Here is a 22,537-nt window from a genome sequence, read left to right as displayed (position 1 = left end):
ATTTTCTATAGGATTTTAAACACAGAGGAAAAAAAATTATCATCAAATCTTTGAGCTTAGGATACTTTTATGCTGAAATCACCTGGATTTATTGTTGGTTTTCTTATTGAGGTGGCTGTAACAGCAGTCATTGATGGCACAAGGGTGCCCATGAGACCATGGCCCAGAGCAGGCTGGAACAGAGTCCAGCATTTTGGAGTCTGGCCTGGTGTCTGTGCCAGGTGGAGCACTGACTTGTCTGGGCAGCTGGATGCTCCTCCATCTCTGCATTGTAGACTGCTGAACCTTGTAGCCTTTCCTTTAGATGTGTTGTTCTTCAGGTCGTCTGGGACTGTATCTCCCACATTCAGCTAGACATCTCCAGCTTCTAATTTAGTTCAAGGACATAAAGAATGGATGCCACCAGGTCACACATAAGAATGACACTTCTAAAATAGCAAACAGCTGATATTTGTATTTTATTTTTAGCTATTTCCTGTTGTTTTCCTGTGGCTGCTGATGTCACAAAAGCTTCCTTTCTGCTTAAAATATACATACATTATGCATATATGCATCTTCATGCCAGAGTTTGGCTTTGTTAGATTGTCCAGTGTATTTGCTTATGAATGAAGCAGTATTGGCTCAAACTCCTTGAGAATGAGAACTGCAAGGAACTTGCAGAAGGGCCTTTCTGTGAGGCTTTTTCTTCTTCTGTGAACGCAGCCCTGAGAATTTAGATGCTCAGCAGGCTTTGTTTCCAACCTGTGTGCTTGTAGCATGAGCAGGCAGACATTTCCCCTTACAGACACACAGTAGACAGAAGACTTCATTCTTGCCCAAACACTGAATGTCTCTTCTCCTCTACTTTACAGCAAAGGATTGAGTCAACATTAGTCCCCTGTAGGACTTAATGTCAGAACGAGTAATTCATCAGGAGTTACCATATGTATATGGACTGTAAGGGAGAGTAGGGTCTTCAGATGCTATAAAAATAATACAGGATGCTGTCCCTGGAGGTGTCATGTGGATTCTTGCTCTCTCCTTTTTATTTTTAATTCCCCTTTGAAGGGAGTTTATTGAGTCACGCAGGACTAAAAGAAATGCAACAGAAAATAATTCAGCTTCCTTATTTCTTGCCTTATTCATGCACTGACGAGACACTCTTTGTCTTCCTAATTTCCGATCTCCTTGCCCATATCCATTCACTTCCTGAATTTCTTTGGCTTGTAATAACACCACAAAATCCATATGATTACTCATTTAGGCTTATTGTTTCCTTTTTTTTTTTTTCCTGAGGGGTAGCCGATTCTCATAAATACAGGTTATTCCTGGACAGGTAAATTTTAGCACATGCAGCATTGAAATAAAGTGCTAGGTATTACAAGGAGTTCCCAGCCTTGCGAAAGCAAACACGTAATTAGAAATTATTCATTTATTCCCTGCTGGGCATTTGCTGGAGTTGGAAAGAAGAGGACTTCTGTCAAAAGCTGATTTTCTTTGTGTTTATTTTCCCATTATTTTCTTACTGCATGAGAGTGCAACAGAACCAAAATTTTTACACAGTACTGCATATTGTGGTTCAGTCCTAGTGTCACATCATAATTGTTGCCACAACATCATGTCCAGTGGCAATTGAGGCATAAATTACCCATATTTTGTTCAGAATATCCTATTCTTGGCACATTTATGTGCATGTTTTTTAAAGAGTCTGTAGATGTCTCTAATGAGGGAGTTCTGTTTGTACTTAAGTGGCATTAGGAGATCCTGGCTGTATTAACAGCACCCAAAAGACAAGGGTTTGACCAGTGTCCATATGGGATCTCAGAATTTCACATGAAGTCCCTCAGTTGCATTAGTACATGGAGTCAGTTCTTCTTCTGTCTAACTGTGCAGTGAATAGCCACAGCTTCCATTAGAGGTCCTTCAGCAGAGTATCTACATGATAGACACACTCAGAGATTTCGTGTGGTGCACTCCATAGATTTCTTTAAGTGGAATATGCATATACATTCTATTTAAACTTGCCTAATTTTCTTCTTGCAGGTATTATGACAACTTTACTCAGTGCACAGAACGTGAAGCCAACAATGCAAGTTGCTTTTGGCCAAACCCCCTTGCAGAAGGCTTTATCACTGGAATTCATAAACAATTCTTTTCAAACTGTACTTCAGAGCAGGTTCACTGGGAAGATCCACCAGATGAAATTCTCATAACATTGATCTTGATCCCAGTCATGTTGACATGTGCCATGATAACACTGGTAGTGTGGTGCAGCAAGAGAAGTGATATCCTGGTGTAAGTTCTTCCTCTGGGCTTTCTTTTTCTTCATTTCTTTCTTCCCTAAACACTAGGAAAGGAGGATGAAGAGAGGAACTTGGCATAACGATTTCAGATCTGCTGAAATGGAACCAGTGAGATACTGAGGTGCTCCTGTGGACAAAGAGCTGCCTGCTGCTGCTGCTGCAAGTCACTGCTTCTGTCTTGACCATGAGTGTTGCTGGTGGAAAACTCCACTTCCATCAAGCCTCATCAACATGGAATTCACAGGCAGCTCCCAGAAACCGGAGAGTTCCCAGGCAAATGGACCCCTTGTCTGCAAAAGGGGTAAAGTTACCTTCCTATGGGTAAAGCTGGCTGGTAAAATTATGCAAAGCTGTATGTGGGGGAACTGATATCTCTTCAGGTCTTGTGCAGGACACTCGAGGTTTTCATCTGTGAACCCTGTGACTTGGGAGAGATCACTGGCAAAGGAACTGATCTTGGATGTAACCAGGTGGCAGCTTTTCCTAGAAGCTAGTCAAATTCATCATTATCAAAAACGGGAAGTATTGTTCTGGCAAAGAAACAGTTTATGTGTCCAGTGACTATCTGCACAGGGAAATTATCATGCCACATTATAAAATAGTTTATAAAACTCTTTTAAGCATGGCTACTTGAAATTGTATGTTTTACAAACGAACTCTGGGAGGATGTACAGGTCTTATTTTACAGAGCTGGAAAATGTGAAAGGAAATTGGTTGATTATAAATATACTAAGGAGTAATGAAGAAACTATCATATGCCAGACTCTTTATTTTTCCTCTTTTATAATTATTATTCTTGACGACTTGTGTTCACTGTATACTCCTCACTCTCACTTCAATTTGTGCAAGTGGTATCTTACAAATAAATATAAAGGTGTCATGTTGATTGAGGTGCCTTTCAGAGTAATGTACATAAATTCCTTGTCCTGTGAAGAGTGTGGGAACTAAAGTATGAACATCAAGACTTAGAATAGAAGTAGGAGGAAAGAGAAAAAACTCAATTCAGAAATCTTAAAGTTATGTAATAGTTGAAATAAAGATCATATGCTCAAAACAAAAGAACTTGTCTGCGTTGCAAACCTTCCTTTCACAAAATGCATTTCAGTCCAGCACTGTTGTATGACAAGTGTGCAGTATCTGTTAAAAGTGACTCTTCATTTTTCCATACCTTATGCACACAAATAAAATACAGTTGAATGTCCGAGTAATTGTGTTTTATATATTTTATAGTTCCTTTTTCTCCATTAAGATTCTGGCTCCATGTTTGAGACTTAGGTCTGTGAGTATGAGAAGCATTTCTGTGCTTGAATCAAATTACAAGTGCTCAATTTACTAGATTATTTATCTACATACATTGTATATAGATAAATAAATAACCCCTATAAGCTGTACTGGTTTGTTTTCACATCCTTTCACAAGGGTTGAAGGCACCAACTTGTTTTTTCATTACCCTAATTTTGGAATGATTCAATTTCAAAAGAGTTTCCTGTGTGTTTTTCCAAAGACTCTTTCTCAATTTCTGGATGCTAGCAGAAATTGCTCTTTGTAAAAAAGAAGAGTGAAATAATGTACTAAGGATTTCAGTTTAGTTTTCTATTAAACTGTTGTTTTCTGTATTAAAATGCTTTGGACCACCAAAACTAGTGTTCAATTAAAAAGCCCAACCCATTCATTTTATCCAAAATACTGTTTGGTTAAGGATTTTGTGTGGCCAAAACCAAATAATCTTATATTCTGCATGGAGTTTCATTTTAATCCTCATTTTACCTAAAGTGCAGCAAGCTTCAAGGCAAGTTTCAAAACTTTGGTTTGGAAACCACATAGCAAAAATTTTGACTTTTATAAAACCACATTCATTTCAACCTAATTGCCATTTTTGGGGCAAATTCTGGACCATTTCTAACTTGTTTGAAACTGTGTTCACCTGGTGAACAGGTCACCTGAGAGATACCAGTCATCATAATTCATAAGCTTAATTTATAAAACAAGATTGGCCTGGATACTAAGTGAAGAAGAAAGCTTGGTGACTTCATACCGCCAGATGTGTACTGTGGTCTTTAAAAGAATGCCATGTTTAAAATCTCTAGTTCAAAGAGTCTTTAAAAATGTGAGATCCAAAGAAATAGAATCAGTAGATTTTACTTCATGTGCTGTGGAGTAGGGGTAGAGGATTCTGTCACTAGTCCATGCTTTGGAGGTGAAAATTTAATCATTGTTGTGTGTCTTCTTCATCCAGGTGTAATCTTCCATTAATATTTATATAGCTGAAGAAGGGCAGGGAAGTTGAAACCATGCATGGGAAGCAACACTGGTTATCTGATGTAGTCTCAGTGGTTAAAATCTGAGAAACATTCATAGTGTTTTTAGGAAAAAAAGCAGCTGCAGTAGTCAGTTCTTAACAGTTGTGTACATTAATAGGGACCCAGAATGATAATTGTTGACTCTTTTGACATAGGTTGTACTATGTGTTAATGTGAGTTAGTGATTATTTTCTGCTGTATGGACCTTGCTACCTCTCCCCGCAAAGGGTGTTTCTGTCGGCAAGAAAATCACATCTGGTACCAAGAATCTGGCTCATTTATTAATTGCAAATTAATTTGATGTCACAACAGAGTCTCAGGAATAAAGATATTCAAAAAGAAAGAAAATAACTTGTTCAAAATCCTTCCTAGAACTGAAGAGTGGTTCATCCCAGCAATGTTTAGACCAAAAGAGAAGTGACAGCTACCCGACATTGCTGACTGCTGTGAGTTGTGGGATTTTTTGCATTCAGTAACAACTGGGGAAGTGTGTATTTCCATGGGGTATAAGAGCTTCAGCAAAGAGTTAACAGAAGAAGATGATGAGTAGCAGGGCCAAGACAAAGGCAGAGGCAGCTGTCATCTCTTTCAAGAAAAATAGCAGGAGGCCAAAGGAGGAACAGAGTTGCTTCACGCCAAGGACAAAGATGGTCAAGAACACAAAAAATTCAGTACTTTTTTCCAAGAGTATGACCTCACCATAAGCAGGTTAGTAGCAAATATCCTTCGGAGTATTGGTAAGGAATGGTGAGGAAATCCTGCATGCTCTCTGCCTCTGTCCAATGTTCATGTGGGGGGAATTAATAGCCTCTTTCATTTCTGGCATCCCCACAATTAAATGAATGTGTATGGTGTAAATGCCCTTCTACACGGATGGGGCATCCAGATGAATGTACGGGAACGCTACACAGGTGTGCCCCTTTTTTGACTGGTGTAGGTGGTGTCTCTTCCTTGTCTAAATGTCATGTGTGGATCCTGGCAGCAGGTGTCTACCTGCTCCAATATGTGGGATCTTTTGGAAACTGAAGGTATGAGTTTTGAGAGGCAGCAAAATGTAATACTGTGGTGCTGGACATTATTTTGCTTAAGCCTCGATTGTCAAAAGCATGAGGGTATTTCAGAGAATGAAAGTCCTGACCTGTATTTGCAGCGTCTGAGTTCCATAGGAAAACCAGAAAACATTGTATTTTTTTAACTCATGAGTGGGTTGGAAGGATAAGGACAATTAGTCCTTGTCTTAGCAATTAGGCTGTCGTTGCTTTTGAATACAAGAAGAATGGAGCTCTGTATGTGCTTTGACATAAATACCTACAAGCATGCAGTGTTGTCTTAATACTCAGAAGTGGAAATAGAAAAAGCTATTGAATTTTAGTTAAAGAGTCTGTGTTTCTGCTACTCTAACAGAACTTCGAAATAAGAAGCTGAGACCCTCAAATAGCTCTGTGAATTTGATAAGAAAAGCAAATTTTCTGCACAGTAGGAAATCTGAGGAGCATTGAGGCTACTACCTTGTCTTTGGCTAAAGTCTCAGCAGAATGTTTTGAAAAGAGACAAATAGTAAGGGTGCACAATGGGCGTAATCTGTCAACACCAACTGTGCCAAAACACTCAGTGGAGGCAGAGCCAGGTGGTCACAGGCGGTATAGAGGTACCGCCCTGCTTAGAGTTGGCTGTGAGAGCTAACTCTGCTCAGAAGTGTCTGGAGATACATCAACGTGGTGCTGTACTTGGCTTTGAGGGATGTGCCTTTTTTGCCTTATGCAGAAGCCATCGCTGGTGTGATGGCCTGACTGCTGGAATGGAGACAGCTTGAAATGAGTTTGTAAAAGATGTGCCTTTGTAGAGTTTTGTGGGAGTGTGTGTATACAGACAAGACTACCAGGCATATTACTGGGGGTTTTATTGGAACCTGCATGGCTGGCAGCAGCATAGCTGGAATTACTCCTTAAGATTTGCCATTCAGATATAACGGAGTTCTGTCTAAATCCTTCAGGGTGGGATATTTTCTTATTTTTAAGTTTTTGTATCTAGGGTGTAGGTATCTGCATGTAAATAGGGTCTCGTACTGCATTTTCATCACATTCTAAGGGAAACCCTTGGTTTTGGTGAGATTAATGGTCAGAAATGCTCTCAAAGAACCATCAAATGGATCCTAGTGACAGTTTCACTGTAGCGTCAGCTACAATGTAGGCATCTAAACTATAGAGGATGTTAATCATGCTCCCAAGCACCTTAGACCTCTGTTCTTCAGTGCCCTGTCTGAGTAGGGAATAATCTTGGAAGGATGCTAGGAGGATAAGAAAGTGAATGATCACAAGTTACTTGAAGAATACTGAGTTGTGGAACATACTTAAAACAATCTAATGATTCAAAACGACAGCAAATAGAAAACCAATGGGAAATACAGGGAGGGAGAATTTTCCTGATTCAGTCCATTTGGCTAATAGTTTTTCTTTGTTGTTACTTTTTTTATTTGCAGTTAATATTTTTTAAAAATTAATGGACTAGAAGGGGGAAATACGGAGCCTATGCCTGTTAAAGCAGAGCCCTATGTTTCTGAAAAATGCCGTTGTATTTCTCCTCTATGATTAACATTAACATGGGTCTTTTGTCATCTTCATTCTCCTGCTGCTCAGAACAGCAGGAGAATGCAATTTTTGCCTGACAGTTTCAATACTATTAAAGATTCAGAATGATTACAGTAGAAGCTTTTTAGCACATAGCTGCTTAAAAGTGAAATATCTTCAGTGACTTGGAAAGTAACTGAACTATTCTTGGAGAGCGCACCAGGGAACTGCATAGGTACAGAGAAAGTGAGTGGGAACACAGATAATTCCACTGGCAGAAATCACTTAATATCCTAGGAAATTATGATACATTTAATTGCTCACCTCATAAAAACAACTTTAGCTTGTAATTCGAAAACAACTAGAGAAAACCAAATTGTATGTGTAAATACGTACCTTATTTCTCCCTACTCTTCAGCAGGACTGTTATGTAACTGCAAGGGGATGTGCTGCTATTTTCCATCTAATAGTTGTTGTATACATTATGGAGACTCCATGACTATGTGTGAGTAGTATATCTGCTCAACATTTGATACATATACACATTCTATATAAAACAGAGAAAGTTATGTGGGTGCCTGTCACTGCGAAGAGGAAACCCCACTGGTTTATGTGCATGAGAAGCCATTGGAGGCACATTTCAGCATGGTTCAGCCCTTAGCAAGAGCACAGAGCCCAGCTTCTTTAGGACCAAGACACCTGGGGAGACCAACTGATATCAGTCTTAGAGCATGCTTGTGTCCGATCAGACTCCTGTAACACCAAACATTCATATTTTGACAGATAATATTGATCAATTGTTGTAAAAGCAAAGATATGTATTTTATGAGAATTGAACAAACAGATTGTTTTGTTGGGAACTTGGATAGGAGCTAAATTTGAAAGCAATAGCACATTCAATCATTCTTATTTCAAATGACTGCAATGAGACTTGGATTTGAGTGAGCTGTAGAAATCTAATTAAACTAAATATTCACTTCTAGATAAAATAATGCATGCAAAGTTACACATTGATTTTTAAGGTGATCTCTGCCCTTTGCATGAATTTTAACCTGAATGAAAAGATAAGGGTAAGGAAAAAAATAAAAATGCCAAATTATTTTATGAAGTATTAAGAATTTTACTAATTTATTTAACTTTTTATTATTATTATTATTATTGCTTTGGTTTATTTTGCAATTTTGACTTTGTATAAAAGTACATTATTTTCTTTAAGGTCAGCATGGATGCTTTTTCAAAGGCATGAAGATATTAACACAGACAACTGGTGTCTTGATTTCTGTTTTATTTTAGATGAAAATATTGGACACAGTTGTGTCAGGGTCAGAGTCTGAGCCAGCAGACCTGAAGGAATAGCTGAGTCCGATTATAAAGGAAATCTTAGTCCTAGTGGGGCACTGTAGTAGAGTGCTGTGTGGGACTATCTGGAGTTACTCTGCAGACTGAAAAGCCTCACTTGGGAAGACTCGAGTTTTCTGTATTTTGACAGAGGAAATAATTTTTAAGGACCACTATTCGTAATTGAGGTCAAAGTTTATAGAAACTTTATAGGATCAGAATCATAGAGACCTGTGTACTGGGATCCCTGTGCTGGGATTTTGAATAAGTGCATTCCCACGAGTTTGAGTCTCTAAGGACAGATATTTGCTTAGAGTATAACGTTTATGAGGTGGTTGCAATGAATTTTCCTGTCAGCAGGGAGTGAATCCCAGTTCTCTTGGACTGCCTAATTTGTCCCAGTTTATTTTAAAGTGAACAGCTCTGCCAGTAATTTTTACCCTTTTTAAGAATTAATCTGGACATTAAAACTACTTTTTAAAACATATGGATAAACACCAGTATTTGACAATCACGTTGGCAGAATATCTGCAGACTATCTGTTTTTTTCTGTCTTTCAACAGTTTGGTTTTGCTAGCAAAAATAACATGTTTTAGGAGTACTTTCTTGAGCAGAGTAGCAGAACTGGCAGTCCTTTCTAATAACTAAAGCCTTAATACTTAACAAAAAATACTCTGATAAATCTACCATATGCAGTTTCTTTTCCTGCAAAGAGCAGGAAGATCAATGAAAGTCAAACCATTAAGAACAATTTCAGTACTTCAGATGTGGTGATTGATCACTGGATCCTCTCCATCTGCATGCTGTATCTAATCTGAAATAATTATGAACTTATTTTTATTTAGCTGCAAAAAGTGAAGAAAAATGTTTCTGACTATGGCTGAATACTTTGGTAGATTATAAGACTGAAGGATATGATGTTTTGTGTAATATGCCGTACTGTCAATGTATACTCTAGGGTAACAGTTTAGAAACAGAAATCAAGGACTGTCGATAGGTCACAAATACTTCAAATACCGCAAAAGTGTACTAATGAAACAGGAGGGTTTGCTAAGGAAAAATCAATATTTTTGTATTTGCTTACATAAAGGATCAAATACGATAGTTTATGATGCCAGTTGAGGCTTTTATTAGAAAACAAAACTCAAACCCAAGTGAAGAGCAGGGATACAGTTAGATGAATACTTGGGAAAACAAAGACCTAGACCTGCGTCAGCTGCTGATGTTTCCCAGATGTAAACAATGTTTGATTTGAGTGTGTCAAATGTTTTTGCCCTGCTGTAGATTGCTATGATTAATTGTCCTGGATTCCAGAAGTTTTAAGAAGTGTTAAATTCAAGAGAACAAACACAGCTAATCAAGTAGAAAACAGTGCAAATTAAGCAATGTGTATTCCAGAGATCATAATGCAGTCAATTCTGTATTTAAAAACCCACATTGCTCATCAGTTTTTCTTTTTTTCTTTTTTTTTTTTTTTTTTTTTTTTTTTTTTTTTTTGCAAATATCACTGGTCAGAGTCTAATGTTATCTATTGTATTGCCATTTTAACCACAGAATGTCTATTGACTTGAAGTGAAATCTAGAGTAGTGTCATGGTTTAGCATAGTTTGGTTTTTTAGTAAAGAAGGCTTCATCAGCCACAGAAGTGATTCTCTTGCAAAGAGGTGCTTACAGCTTCCTCTATGACCTAACAGAACCAATCAACTGGCTAGTTTGAATATTGGCAACTTTTAAAGCCACTTAAGAAGCTTGACACGCCTCTGTGATCCACATTTAAGAACGAACAGAGCCCGGGAAAGCTCTCTCGTCTTCTGGCTTTCAGACAGGTAGCGGCGGGGGCCTGCAGATGGCCCAGTGGGGCCGGGCCGGGCCGGCTGTGGTTCCACCCGCGGCCCCCCCACAGCCCTGCTCTGTGCAGGCAGCCCCTGGTGTGGCCGAAACTCATCTGAGGCCGCTGCCCGCTGCCCAGCAAAGATCGTGTGACCGAAAGCAATAAGCGAACTCCACCTGCAAAGCCCAGGTGAGATTAACCCTTTTTTAGTGCTGCAGGTTTCCTCCAGAACAGATGAAGCCTGCAGACATCAATCCTTTCCCAAGTCAGAGGAAGAGGGAAGGTGAAGGTACGTGAAGAAAACGCCGTAAAGATGCCAAAGTCAGTGAAGCAGGAAGAGCTGAAACCCTGAGGGAGGAGAAAGAGGAGATGCTTCAAGCTTAGAAGCTGAAATTCTGTTGTATAGCTATGGTGGTGATGGACTATGATATATCAGAGTACCCATTGTAATTTCATGAAAGCATGAGGGGTTGGAGCATTCAAACTGTAATTGTGAGCAAAAGTACCTGTGCTGAAATAAGCAAATGACAGTAGCTGTAATTTGATGAGGACCCTTGCTCCCAGGGGAGGAGGAGGGCCTCTATTCCTAGAGATGAAGATGCTCCCAGAGATAGGTGAAGAGAACCTTTGTTTCTGAACAGCTCAACCTTAAAATGGTACCCCATTAGCTAAAGATTGGACCCTTGAAATCAGTTGTGGGGAAAGCTGTAAGTCGAGGGATCGGACTCTCACATGTGAGCAGAGAACCAACCTGGGCGGCTGTCTCGCGGTGACATTGAAGCCATAGTAGAACTTCTTTGTGGAGATGTCTCCATAGCATGAGCAAGAGAGACTCCTCTCCCTAAGTGAACTGAAAATCGTTATTATAGAGGTGGTAAACTGACTGAAAATCTCAAGGATTGTCTTTTTATGTTGTCAGTGGGGGAAGCGAGAAAGGTGGGGGGAGGAAAGTGTTCTGAAGGTTTAGTCTGATTTTTTTCCCTTTCTTTTAGGTCTGTTAATAAACTTCTTTGTATTCTTTTAATTTTTGTGCCTGCTATGCTTTCTTCTAATTTTTATCTCACAGAAGCAAAGTAAGTAATGGATATTTTGAACCGAACCACTACACTCAATTGGTGTTTCCGCCTGGTTATGAACTGAACCCGCTACAAGTAGTAGAATTGAAAGATGATGCATTTTTTTGTCTGGGGTACAACATTATCAGCTGTTGAAACAGAGGTTGGTTAAGAATTGCAGTTTCTCTGTACTTAAAAATCAAGTTACTTTTAACTTGGATGCCTCACTTTAGGTTTGCAAATGTGTAAGTTTTGATTTCACTTGGTAAGAGGTGGGTTAATTGTATAGGTCCAAACTGTGTTTTTCATTCTCTAATTGTATGGTATTTATAGAGTGTTATGAAAATGCTGATTTTCTGCAAATGTACTTTTTGGTAAGAAATCAGAGTTGTACTTCCTTGCTCTCAGAGGAGCAACAAAAATGGTCAGCTCTTTGTCTGGAGAGTGTCTGGAGGTGTCCTTTTTTGTGCAATTAATATCACTCCAGTTGCCATGATGAGAAGTTTCAGGGAGAGGTGTGGTAAGAAGTAGAGCAGTGCATCCTTTCTGTTTGGCTCAAATGCCTTTGAGTCCAGTGACAAGGATGTGCTGCAGTCTGGAGAATTCAAAGAACAAGAACTTTGCTTTTGGACCACAGCATGTGCCTGTCTTAACAGTCTCCTTTAAAGAAGTTAACCTTCATTTTAGCTCAATGGCTTTAAACAAATGTTGGTCAAACATTATCTCCCCCACTGCGTTTCTTAATTTTCTTTCATTCTCAGTGCAGTCTACAGAGTCTTAAAAACTTTTGCCCTTCAGAAATACACCAAGCAGCATTTAAGGTTCCTTTGAAATGTTGCTGGTATTTATAAACGTTAGCAGATGGAAAATATTACCTATTCCCCTTTATCTTGACTTCTAGTTAGGTTAGAAGGATGTATATAAGAATTAAAAAGTAACAGACATGTTTTCTTGAGAAAAAAATGGCAGTTTCCATCTGATGTAAAATTTGACAGACATTTTACAGCACCTGTAACAAGTGTGGTGTCAAAAATCATATAATCAATGTATGTATTCATTTAAATTTTTATTATATTTGTAAAATTAATTTATGCAAAAGTTATAGACTGATGTTTTCCCTTGGTTTCTAAACTTCCCTAGTATATTAAAGAACACTGTATATTGTACAGAGGTTTTGTAATACAAGTCAGGACAAGTGGATGAATTTGTTATGTTCTGTTGTGCCCAAAGCTATTATTAAAATCAAAATGTTCAGAGAAGAAAGGCCAGTGCAGTAACCAACTGGACCACCCAGCTCACAGACAAAAATAGAGCACCATTCTCTTTGTTGAATATATGCTATTCTTGCTCCTGGGGATACATAGTGGGAGGGAAAAATGTGGCTGTTGTTCTTCCAAATATTTGTTATAAATGGAACGCACCATTTACCCTTCTGTAAAGTACTATCCAAAGTAAAAGCCTTGAAATGAAAAAAAAATACAGTTCAGGGTGTCTCTTACGAAGCAGTATTTTAGTGCTCAAGGATACAGACAAAGGAATTGATGCCTAACTGTCTGGTGGAATTTGAAAATGGCCAGACATACAGTGTAATGAGCAACCAACAAAAGTTGGCTCTATTTTGCACTTCTGCAATGCACTTTATTTATGGAGAATGAACCTGGTCCTTAGGATAGATGGTTAATCACTTGTAATTCACGCAGTAGGGTTTCCAATTCATTTTTTAAAGTATGACTTCTGGGAAGTACCACCTTTCACTGATATCCAGCCGAGAGAAAATACATCCTTGATGAAAACCAAGTATGACATTAAGAGTAAAGTTTTCTCTAGAAGGTCTTTCCTGCCACCATATCTTGCCAGCCAGGTCACATCCCAGGCCTGTCCCTGTAGCCTGGTAGGTCCCTGCAGCCTGGTAGGTCCCTGCCACGACACCTGGTTATTTGCCACAGGGATGAGGGCCCACTGCTTTGCCCTTGCTCCCTGAGACCTGGACACCAGGGAAACACTGATTAACTTATTACACATGCTTTCATGCCTCGAAAAGACATGACATTGTTCTCAAAAGCCTGTGATTACCAGCAACAGTGAGACACTTCTGTCCCATTCCATTCCATTAAATATACCCCTACAAATCTGAGTGAAGGAATGCATTAGCAGTATGAAACATAAGAGCAGTCTCCAGGGCAAATGTCACTCAATGTTTGTAAGTTAATGGTAATAAGAGCAGTAAAGTTAAATTGCCTGATTAACCTGGGAGTGTTTTAATTGAATAGAAGCCGGAAAGCAAACATGCATTGAAATGCAATCGATTATAATGCAATACACCAGTCAGTACTCCTAGGGTGGCATATAATCCCTGATCTGGGAAGCTGTTTATTTTTGCTCAAACTTTTAGTTTGTTTTTGGATTCAGTTGCTTGTAAGCTTGTACATTTCCATGATTCTTTCCTGACTTGTTCTTAAATGACTTCAGAATCTACTTATGCACTAGTGAAATCAGTTGAGTTGATCTGCTGCTCTGCCTTTGGCTGGATCATGCCAGAACTCTGACATGTATAGAGCAAAATTTGGATCCAGCTCTGAAACTGATGGAAGAGAGAGAGCAATGCCAAAATAAAGTTTGCCTTTGACCAATGTTGAATTTTTGATTCAACATTAGTAACCCAAACTTGGTCTTTTGAGCACCATCACAAATGCAGCCCCAAATATTGTGAGGAAATTTTGCCTTTTTTGGTGACCAACAGGAATTAAAACACAAGGGAATGCTTCCAGCTGCAGAAGAACTTTCAAACCAGATACATTCTTCTCTCATCAGTCATCAGTCATTGTGGAAATTATTAGTGTGTGTGCTAGTGGTCATTATGTGGACACTAGCCTGTTAAAAAGTTTTGTTTTTGAAGGAAGAAATACATGAGATTTAAAGTCATAGAAAGAAAAAGGGCTGAAACTATAGTGTCCCTTACAATATCTTGTCTTACAGCTTTACAGATAGTAACAGAAAATACACCTGAAATCATAGAAATCTGTGTCAAACATTTCTCCTTTTCTTGAAAACTGAGTACAAATTCCTGTTAAATTCTCCCACTAAACATGATGTATCTGAGACACCCACACGCCTTCCAAAATGGAAGATTGCTTGTAGTGGTAAACCATATATTAGACCAGCAGCAGTAACTATTAAGCATACTGCAAGCCACACATTTCCTGGGACCGCTAATCAAGACCAAAAGTTAATGACTACTGCTAATGTCACCAATGCATACTGTTCCTTAGGATCCCACCAAAGACTGTTCATATCAGAGCAATCATTTCATCTCTCCCAGGGTAATATGATCAGCTTCCTCAGTTTTATTTCCACTCTCTGGGGTGAAAAAAGTGCCTGAGAAAGAAGGAAAATAAAAATATTTATAGCTTTGGGTTATGTGTTTCTCTCTTAAGAAACTGGCTGCTGCAGTGGATCAGAAGTGTGCAGTAACTGCTCTCTATTTACAGTCCTCCTTTGAGACTGGGATTAGATTGACAAGGAGTCAAGCATTTGACAAGGACAATGCAGTTCACAAAAAACCTACATGATGGCACAGGGTCACTTTAACTGCAGCTGGCTTATAATGTAATTCAGAAGAAAGTTAGGTAATTTTTATTTCAACTGGCTTGTATTTTGGGGGGAGTTCCAAAAAACAAGAAGAATCCCAAGCAAGTTCACTCTGACCATACCATACATAAGTGACTCCACTAACACTTCATGTGAATGTCCTCAGTCTCTACCACTGATGTTTGAGTGCAAACCAGGCACTCCCCAGGTTTCCCACGCACCAGTTTGTCCATATGGACTGGGATGGAATGTTGGCCTGGTTGATATGTTTGACCCTTTATTCACTGTAGTGCCTCAAATCTACTTTGCTTTAAGGTGTATAATATAACTAATGAGCTCAGGGGAGTGATTTGATCTTTTCTCAGTAAGATACCATGTTTTGGATCTCTGCCAATACAGTCAATATCAAGGACATTAGGGGTGGCACCCAGGTTATAAACCCATGGCAAATATTTAGAATAGAGGAGCCTACCACTTTCGATTGACTTTACAGGTCTGCACAGTGGGAGTCCTGCACCTGTACGTATGTTATTAGAGGCACACAAATACTCTTCGATAGTCTTTGAAGAAAACTGGTTATATCCCTGGCTATATACTCTTCCAAAATTATTTCTTACATAAGGGAAAAAAAAGAAAAGTGGCCACGGAACACTGATTATGCTTGCCTGCTTTCACATCATGCATATAAACTGGTATGGCTACTGCAGAGCATGAACTACTATTATTTAGCTGGAAACCGTGGTCAGAAAGTAGAGTAGTAGAGTCCTGGTGTGCTGTATACGTGTGTGTGAGTGTGTATGCAACAAACCCACAGTTACAAATACTGGAGAATTTTGAGATGAACCAAGATAATCCATTAATGAAACATAGCTCTAAGGGGACAGAAATTTGCACCAAAAAGCCCTAAAATAATAAATTAATTATTTGTGTGCCTATGATAATTATTTTAAAATAAAAGTCTGCAGAAGTAAGAAATTTGCCACTTACCAAATACATAAGTAATAGTACTGGAGTTGCACAGTCCAATGACACTGAAAAAATTTTCATTTTTCTGGGGAATATTTATTGGTGATCAAAAGATGAGAATTGCACAGTGATAGTATTTGGGAATTATTCTTTATTATGACAATGTCATAGATCAGGGAGCTTAGCCGAATGGAAACAAAAGCACACAGTAGATTTGGCAGTAATTGGTCATAATTTGCTTTATTTTGTTCAAAACAAAGTTATTTTCAGTTAGAAGGAAGTATATTCATGTTGTTGGTAGAAAAAATCTCCATTCATGTTTCTGCCCAAGTTTTTTTAAACCACTGATGACAGAGTGGTGCCAAAGAATACATCATAGATTTTGTACAAAATGCAGTAGATGCATTTTGTGTCTTGGGTTTTCAGATTAGTTTTTTTATTAACTACATTTTCTCTGGTGCATAACATAGACTCTGGAAATATTAAGCAGATTTAATAGGTACAAAATTCTAATCCCGTGAACTTCTTCACACAAAATATGGTTAAACTGTGGAACTTATTGCCCCAGGAAGTTGTTGAGATAGATAGCAGCAGCAAAAACCAAAATGACTTACTGTATGGAAATCAAGAATATTAATGTTACCAAACCATACAGGAGTATGGTAATTACCAAATGGTAATTTTGGAGAGCATGTACGTTTCTGCCTTGAAATCTAAATAAAATAATGTATAATGTGGAGAGTGACTTTGACATAGAAGCAAAGAATTGTGTGAATGCTTCTTGTAATTAATGTATAACTTTCAACTTTCATTTGGTCTCTTTAATCCACTATGTATTTGGGGTTTTTTACCTAGTCAAATAAATATGTTGACTGCTGGAGATTGAGAAGACATTTTAAAAGGAGAAGAGCTAACTTTCCTGAGTATGAATTCGGAGGAGAAAATAGTAAGCTGTCATTTAGTCTAGAGAAAATTGTACCTACAACCAAAGCGAAATTTTCCCTTAAAGGAGCTGCTTTTGCGCATTGGCCACAGCAGATTTCTGTGAGGGTGAAAAGAAGGATTAAAGAAGGGGGAAAGAGTTCTTAGCAAATACAGCCTCAAACATTCCCCTGCTTTTCCAAAAGAAAACTAGTGACAGTTAAAATAAAAAAAATAAAAAAAAGTCTAGACACATCCAAGCCTGGCCTGGCTGTGAAGTAGCTGTCTGAGGTATTTTAGTGTAATTCTGCTTTGCAAGGCATTGAATGCTTATTCTTACAGAACAAGCAGGTTAAAAGTCAACTAATTTCAAGAAACATTTTACATGTTTGCAGTGTATGTGAAGTGCCAGCAATCCTGGAATGGGGATGGGATGGCTCTGGTGACCAGTAGTTACTGCTCACTTAGATCTGTAAATCTGAAGTATTTCTGCATTAAGCAATAGCTTTGTTCTCTGCCAGCAAAATGTGTTTCAGTCTTTGAGAAGACTTGAAATTATATGTAAGGCAAGTGGGTTTAGCCTGGATATAAGGAAGAGATTTTTTTGTGGTGAGGGCGGTGGGACCTTGGAACAGGTTGCCCAGAGAAATTGTGCATGCTCCATCATTGGAAGTTTTCAGTGTCTAGTTGGATGGGACTTTGAGCAATTGGATGTATGAAATCCCCCTTCACCTGGCAGGGGAATGGGACTAGATGATCTTTGGTAATCCCTTCCAACCCAAACCATTCTGTGATTCTATGTTTCTATGTCTCTTCTGGCTTAAACTTGTTTTTTCAATTAAAAATACTTCTTGCATTGTGAATCAAGTGGTTTGATGATTTTGTATTTATGTTCCTGGACTGCGTTGGTTTAAACAGACTCCCAAATTCCCCAGGATATTTATGCTGATACTCACATATGTGAAACAATATTTACAAAGGTAACGTGACTTCAGAAGAATGCAAACCCTGTGTGACTGTGGATCAGGTATTGACTTTCCTTTTGATATTTTTATTCAAAATATATTAAATAATATTAAAATACTTAAATAATATTAAAATAATACTTCTCAGTAAGGCAACTGATTTTTTTTTTTTGTCATGAATTGTGAGGATTGTTTCTTTGTTGCCTGGTCACAGGCTTGCTTACATAACATAATCTACACGGTCCTCATTTCCCATTAGATTAATACCTGCCTAAATTTCCTTGTGATTTTTCTTCTAAATCATGCTGCAAATTATAGGGAAACCAAGATTAAAAGATGATTGCTACAGTGATTTTGTAAGTATTGCTATTTCACTGGCCACAAATAACCTGAAATTATTGTAAGAGTTTGATTCATCATCACAATATGCCAATTTTATTCCGCAGTAAATCCACTGATTTGACTGAGCGACTCTGAAATAAAGATTTGTGGTGATGAATTAGGGTTTTTGTGTTTTTTTTTTCTTTTTATTTTCTGAATATAGAAGTTATATAGTAAATAATGTTCACTCTTCACAGAGTAGTTATGTGGAGAAACATACTTTCCCTGAATGTAAAAGATGCAAACCTGGCAGGAGTTAAAATAAAAACATTTGAGTGTAGAGGGTTGGATTGGATAGCTCAGTGAATTATTTGCTTTGCAAGTACTGCTGTTGATGTTCTTGCCTCTCTCAGGACCTCTTTGGAAATATATTAATATATCTTTCGGGAAAGAGGTACATGGAGCAGAGCTAGGGAAGGGATTATATTTTAATAAATTCAGAACTGTATCTTGGGTATATTTTGTTCCCATAACCAAGGAGGGAGCTTCCAGAATCAACTGATGTGGTCTGTGATTTCCTATTACCTTCAACTGGCCAACTTCTCAGAGTCTGGACACTCAGTACTTCCTAAAACTGGGGTCCTTTAAGGCTAATGGTGGAATCAAGCCCTCTGTACTTAGCTCTGGTGCCCTGTCCCCAGGACCATCTTCCCTTGGGTGTTCATGGCATATTCCAATTAATTTTTCAACTCTGCAAATTTTTACCCTGTTCTACTACTTCCAATGCTTTCATTCCCTCTTGGATACAGACACATTCTTTATGTTCTAATTCAGCTTCCTCTTGTGAATTAGTTTTTAATTTTGCAAATAAACTTAAGACAATTGACTCTTGCTGACTTTATGTTTCTAATAACTGAAACACTCATTTGGCTTCTGCTTTGCTTGCCCAAAGAGCACACTGTGATTTTGTAGGCATGTCTACTGAGGTGAGGACAGCTGTATTTTACTAGTTGGCTGTATGGATTCAGTATGTAAAGAACATAAAAATTCCCTTGGACTGTTCACCAAGAGGACTACATTATTAAAAGAAAAAAAGTAATATTTACGTGGTTTTAACAAAGCATTTTCTTCTTTGCCATATATGAGGAAGAACCCTGTGATATGTCTTACTTCACCAGTGTAATCTTCTGGGAATCAGTAAAGATATGACAACTTAAGTTAATAGTGCCAGATAATTAATGATAAGTGTTGTGTATGGATAACAACAGTTACAATGACTTGGATGGACAACTCAATGGATATTTTTTGTTGCTGTGCACAGAACTGCTAACATCCACATTTATGTTGCAAACTGTACGGGGAAAAAATATTAGTGACTTGTGTCAAAAATTAAAAATGTAGATCTTACAGGGCATACATCCTGGTTTTGTATTAGTTTTTAGGCTACAATATGCCCCCTTCTGTTGCATGCTGAAGATTTTTATAGGTTTGTTCTTGTTGCAGTTCTTTACAGCATTTTAGTTGCCTGTTGAGAAATCCGTCCTTTGGCATTTTATACTTGTGGGTGGTGCAGGATCCTGATATTCACAGTTTGCAGTCTGCAGCAGAATGGAATTTTGTCTTCCCTGGGAGGCAGAGTTTTGGGTTGAAGGCCTTTTCCTGTGAAGTATGAAGATTCTCCATCATGGCAGACACATAATCCAAAATTTTTTTGGACTTCGGAAAAATCTATTTGGCTTGATTCGAACTGTGACTTTTTCCTGCATCAGATAAATCCTGGGTAGGGGACTGTGAATATAGTATGTTATTTACAGATGGGTTACTCCGTATTATAGTCTTCCAGGTGCTCACTTCCTCTTGCATCAAAGCAAGGCAATAGACTTTTTGTAATAAGGATGTGACAGGTCTAACATAGTTTCTGAGATGAATTCTTTGTCTGTATCTGCCTGATCTATTTTTTTTTTTTCCTTGGAAAGCTCATGAATGTATCTTTGTTGCATACCTAGGATGCTGCTTGAATTATAACTGTGAGTAATTGCATGGAAAAACATGTACTTGCTCTATGGCCCCCAAAGTAAGTAAACCAGTAACTCTCCTGTGCATAGTTAGTTTGCAAGAAGTTGCTGCAATAATCGAGAAGCTAAGTGATGAACAAAGATGGGGCAGTGATACATACATTTGTTGAAATGTTGATTTAGCAGAGAAGAGTCCTTGTTTGGAAACTTTGGAGATATAATACAACAATTGCTTATTGAAGGTGAGCTTCTGGTTTAAGAAATTATAAAGTTGAAGAGAACAGTGAAGGAAAGTGAAGCTGTTGTTGCCACTCTTATCACTGGTGGTACCAAACCAAAGTAAGTTTGGGTATGCATGAGCAAAAACATTTAAAAGACTTTGAATAAAGCAGACCTTTGCAGGGATCTAAGGTCTTTCACTTACGATAATCCTGACGTATTTTTAATGCAAGTGCTTGACAACCTGATTGGGATTCTAGCACATTACTTGACTGACTACTATGACAGGGTGTGCGCAGTGACTTCTCCAACAATGGAAGACGATTTCTCTGAATCTGTGAAGACAGCATTAGAGCAATCTTTAAAAAGATTCATTCCACATATGGATTTTCATTCATTAAATGAAACATATTATTTGGTATGTCCTGAGGATATCACGTTAATGAAAAAATACTGCACTTCTTTTGTAAAATAGAAATTAAAACATCCCTGGAAAGTAATGGTTGCTTTATGAATTAAAGTAAGGCTTTGAATGAGTGTGAGAGAGAAACAGGAATTAAGAGAAAATCAATAATATCTTTGTTATTTTTTTTAGTTGCTCTTTTCATAAAAATCTCTCACTGGACCACTTAGATCACATCTCATTGAGACATTTAGTTTCCATCTGCAAACTAAAATTTCCTATGGGATTTGGAATGGAAAAGCTGGATCCAAATGTAATTTGACTACATTTCACTGTTCTCAGGGAGTTTACATTATCTTTGCTTTGGAACCCGTTCTCTTTTAGAAAATGCTACAGAAGAGCTGTTTTATTTTTACAGTTCGTAGTTGGGCAGAAGTAGCTGTAAAATAAGCTTTAAATCCTGTACTCAGACTGCTGCATGGGAATAGCAAAACTGCTGTATAGATCAGCTTTAATTTTGTCATAGAGTCTGCAAGGAACAGCATTATGTTCTGGAAAGGTTTTCAGTGGTGTGCTGAGTATATAGATCCAAGCACGATGTTTGGCTTTGGGTTCTGTTCATTTTATGTGAAACTGAAAAGCCCAAGTACAGTTCTTAGCTATCACATGGGGAGTGGAAATGTTGCACTTTTGTTTATGAATCACATCCTGATTTTCCAGAAACAGGAAAAGATTTCATTTTTTAAATTCACTGTCAAAGGCTGAATGCGGGAATCATAATTTTAGGATAAGATCTGTCTTAAAGGTCATTTCTGTGAACTAATGAGTTATCTCAATTTCATCTGACTTTAGAAAAACATTCTACTACTTGGCATCTATTAAAACACAGCATTTTACAGGTTAAAGTTGGGAAAAAAGATGTAAAGCATTAGTAACTTTGAGCAATTGCAGGATTAAATTTGTCTGACTGTATCAGTCAATAAAAATCATGGAGTTTTTTGGTTGAGTGATACTTAGGTGTTCTAGAATAATGTCTTTTTGCTCTAGCTTTCTCACTGTATTACCACACCACAATCTAAACTGTAGGCAGGCCAGTCTTCAGAACAGACGACCTTTGTGATTCCCTGAGAGTATTACAGAGGTAGATATTAAGTCAGAACTGATGAAGAGGACACAGACATATGTACCGTTACCATAAATTGCTGGTTCTCTACTTTAGAATAAAATTTTCTAGGCAAAGGATTCAGCAGCCTATGAGGAATGGGGAATGTTTGGTTTCATTGCAAGTGTATAGGTGTAAGTGATGACAATATCATAGTTAATACACAGACAAAGAACATTGCCATATTAGAAGAGCAGCCCAAGTCAAAAGCAACTACAGAAATCAAAATCAAACCCATTGGATTATAGAGGTAATAAAGAATGCAGTACATGGCATCACATTATGGAATATAAGACCCTATGGCAACAATGTAAAAGCAATGGAAAAATATCGTGAAGAAGAAAGGGAAAATATTGCAATTTATAGAAGCTTACAATGTTAATGAAGTTAGAATTGGCTCAGTAGGTTGCAGGAAGATTATACAAATGTCTCACAATGAATGTATGATCCTGAATAGGACAGTTTCTGCTTTAGATTTCCCTTATCTAAAGGACAAAAGTGTTTTTCAAGTACTGAAGAACTTGATTGTATGAAAATACTTTATGTTTACTGCATGATAAAGATGTTGTTCTGGTTATGTAGATACAAAGTGGTGATCTCTGAT

At 38.0% G+C, this 22,537-nt stretch overlaps 1 protein-coding gene across 4 annotated transcripts in view; it reads left to right on the top strand.

Moving 5' to 3' along the window:
• The window catches only part of RAMP3 (receptor activity modifying protein 3), a 48,906-nt gene extending 42,765 nt beyond the window's left edge, over nucleotides 1–6,141 (top strand). For 2 of the 4 annotated variants that reach the window (XM_069007907.1, XM_069007910.1), the window contains one exon: nucleotides 2,023–6,131. In XM_069007907.1, coding sequence (XP_068864008.1) covers nucleotides 2,023–2,278 — 256 coding nt within the window. In that variant the 3' untranslated portion in view covers nucleotides 2,279–6,131. Of the gene's footprint in view, nucleotides 1–2,022 lie in introns of all 4 variants that reach the window. The other 2 variants (XM_069007911.1, XM_069007909.1) reach the window with 2 other exon arrangements.
• The last annotated feature ends 16,396 nt before the right edge of the window (nucleotides 6,142–22,537 follow it).

Source organism: Aphelocoma coerulescens, chromosome 2, assembly GCF_041296385.1.
Source record: "Aphelocoma coerulescens isolate FSJ_1873_10779 chromosome 2, UR_Acoe_1.0, whole genome shotgun sequence".
Classification (NCBI taxonomy): domain Eukaryota; kingdom Metazoa; phylum Chordata; class Aves; order Passeriformes; family Corvidae; genus Aphelocoma; species Aphelocoma coerulescens.
Note: the sequence above shows the minus strand (reverse complement) of the source record. Positions and strands in the feature narration are given on the sequence as shown.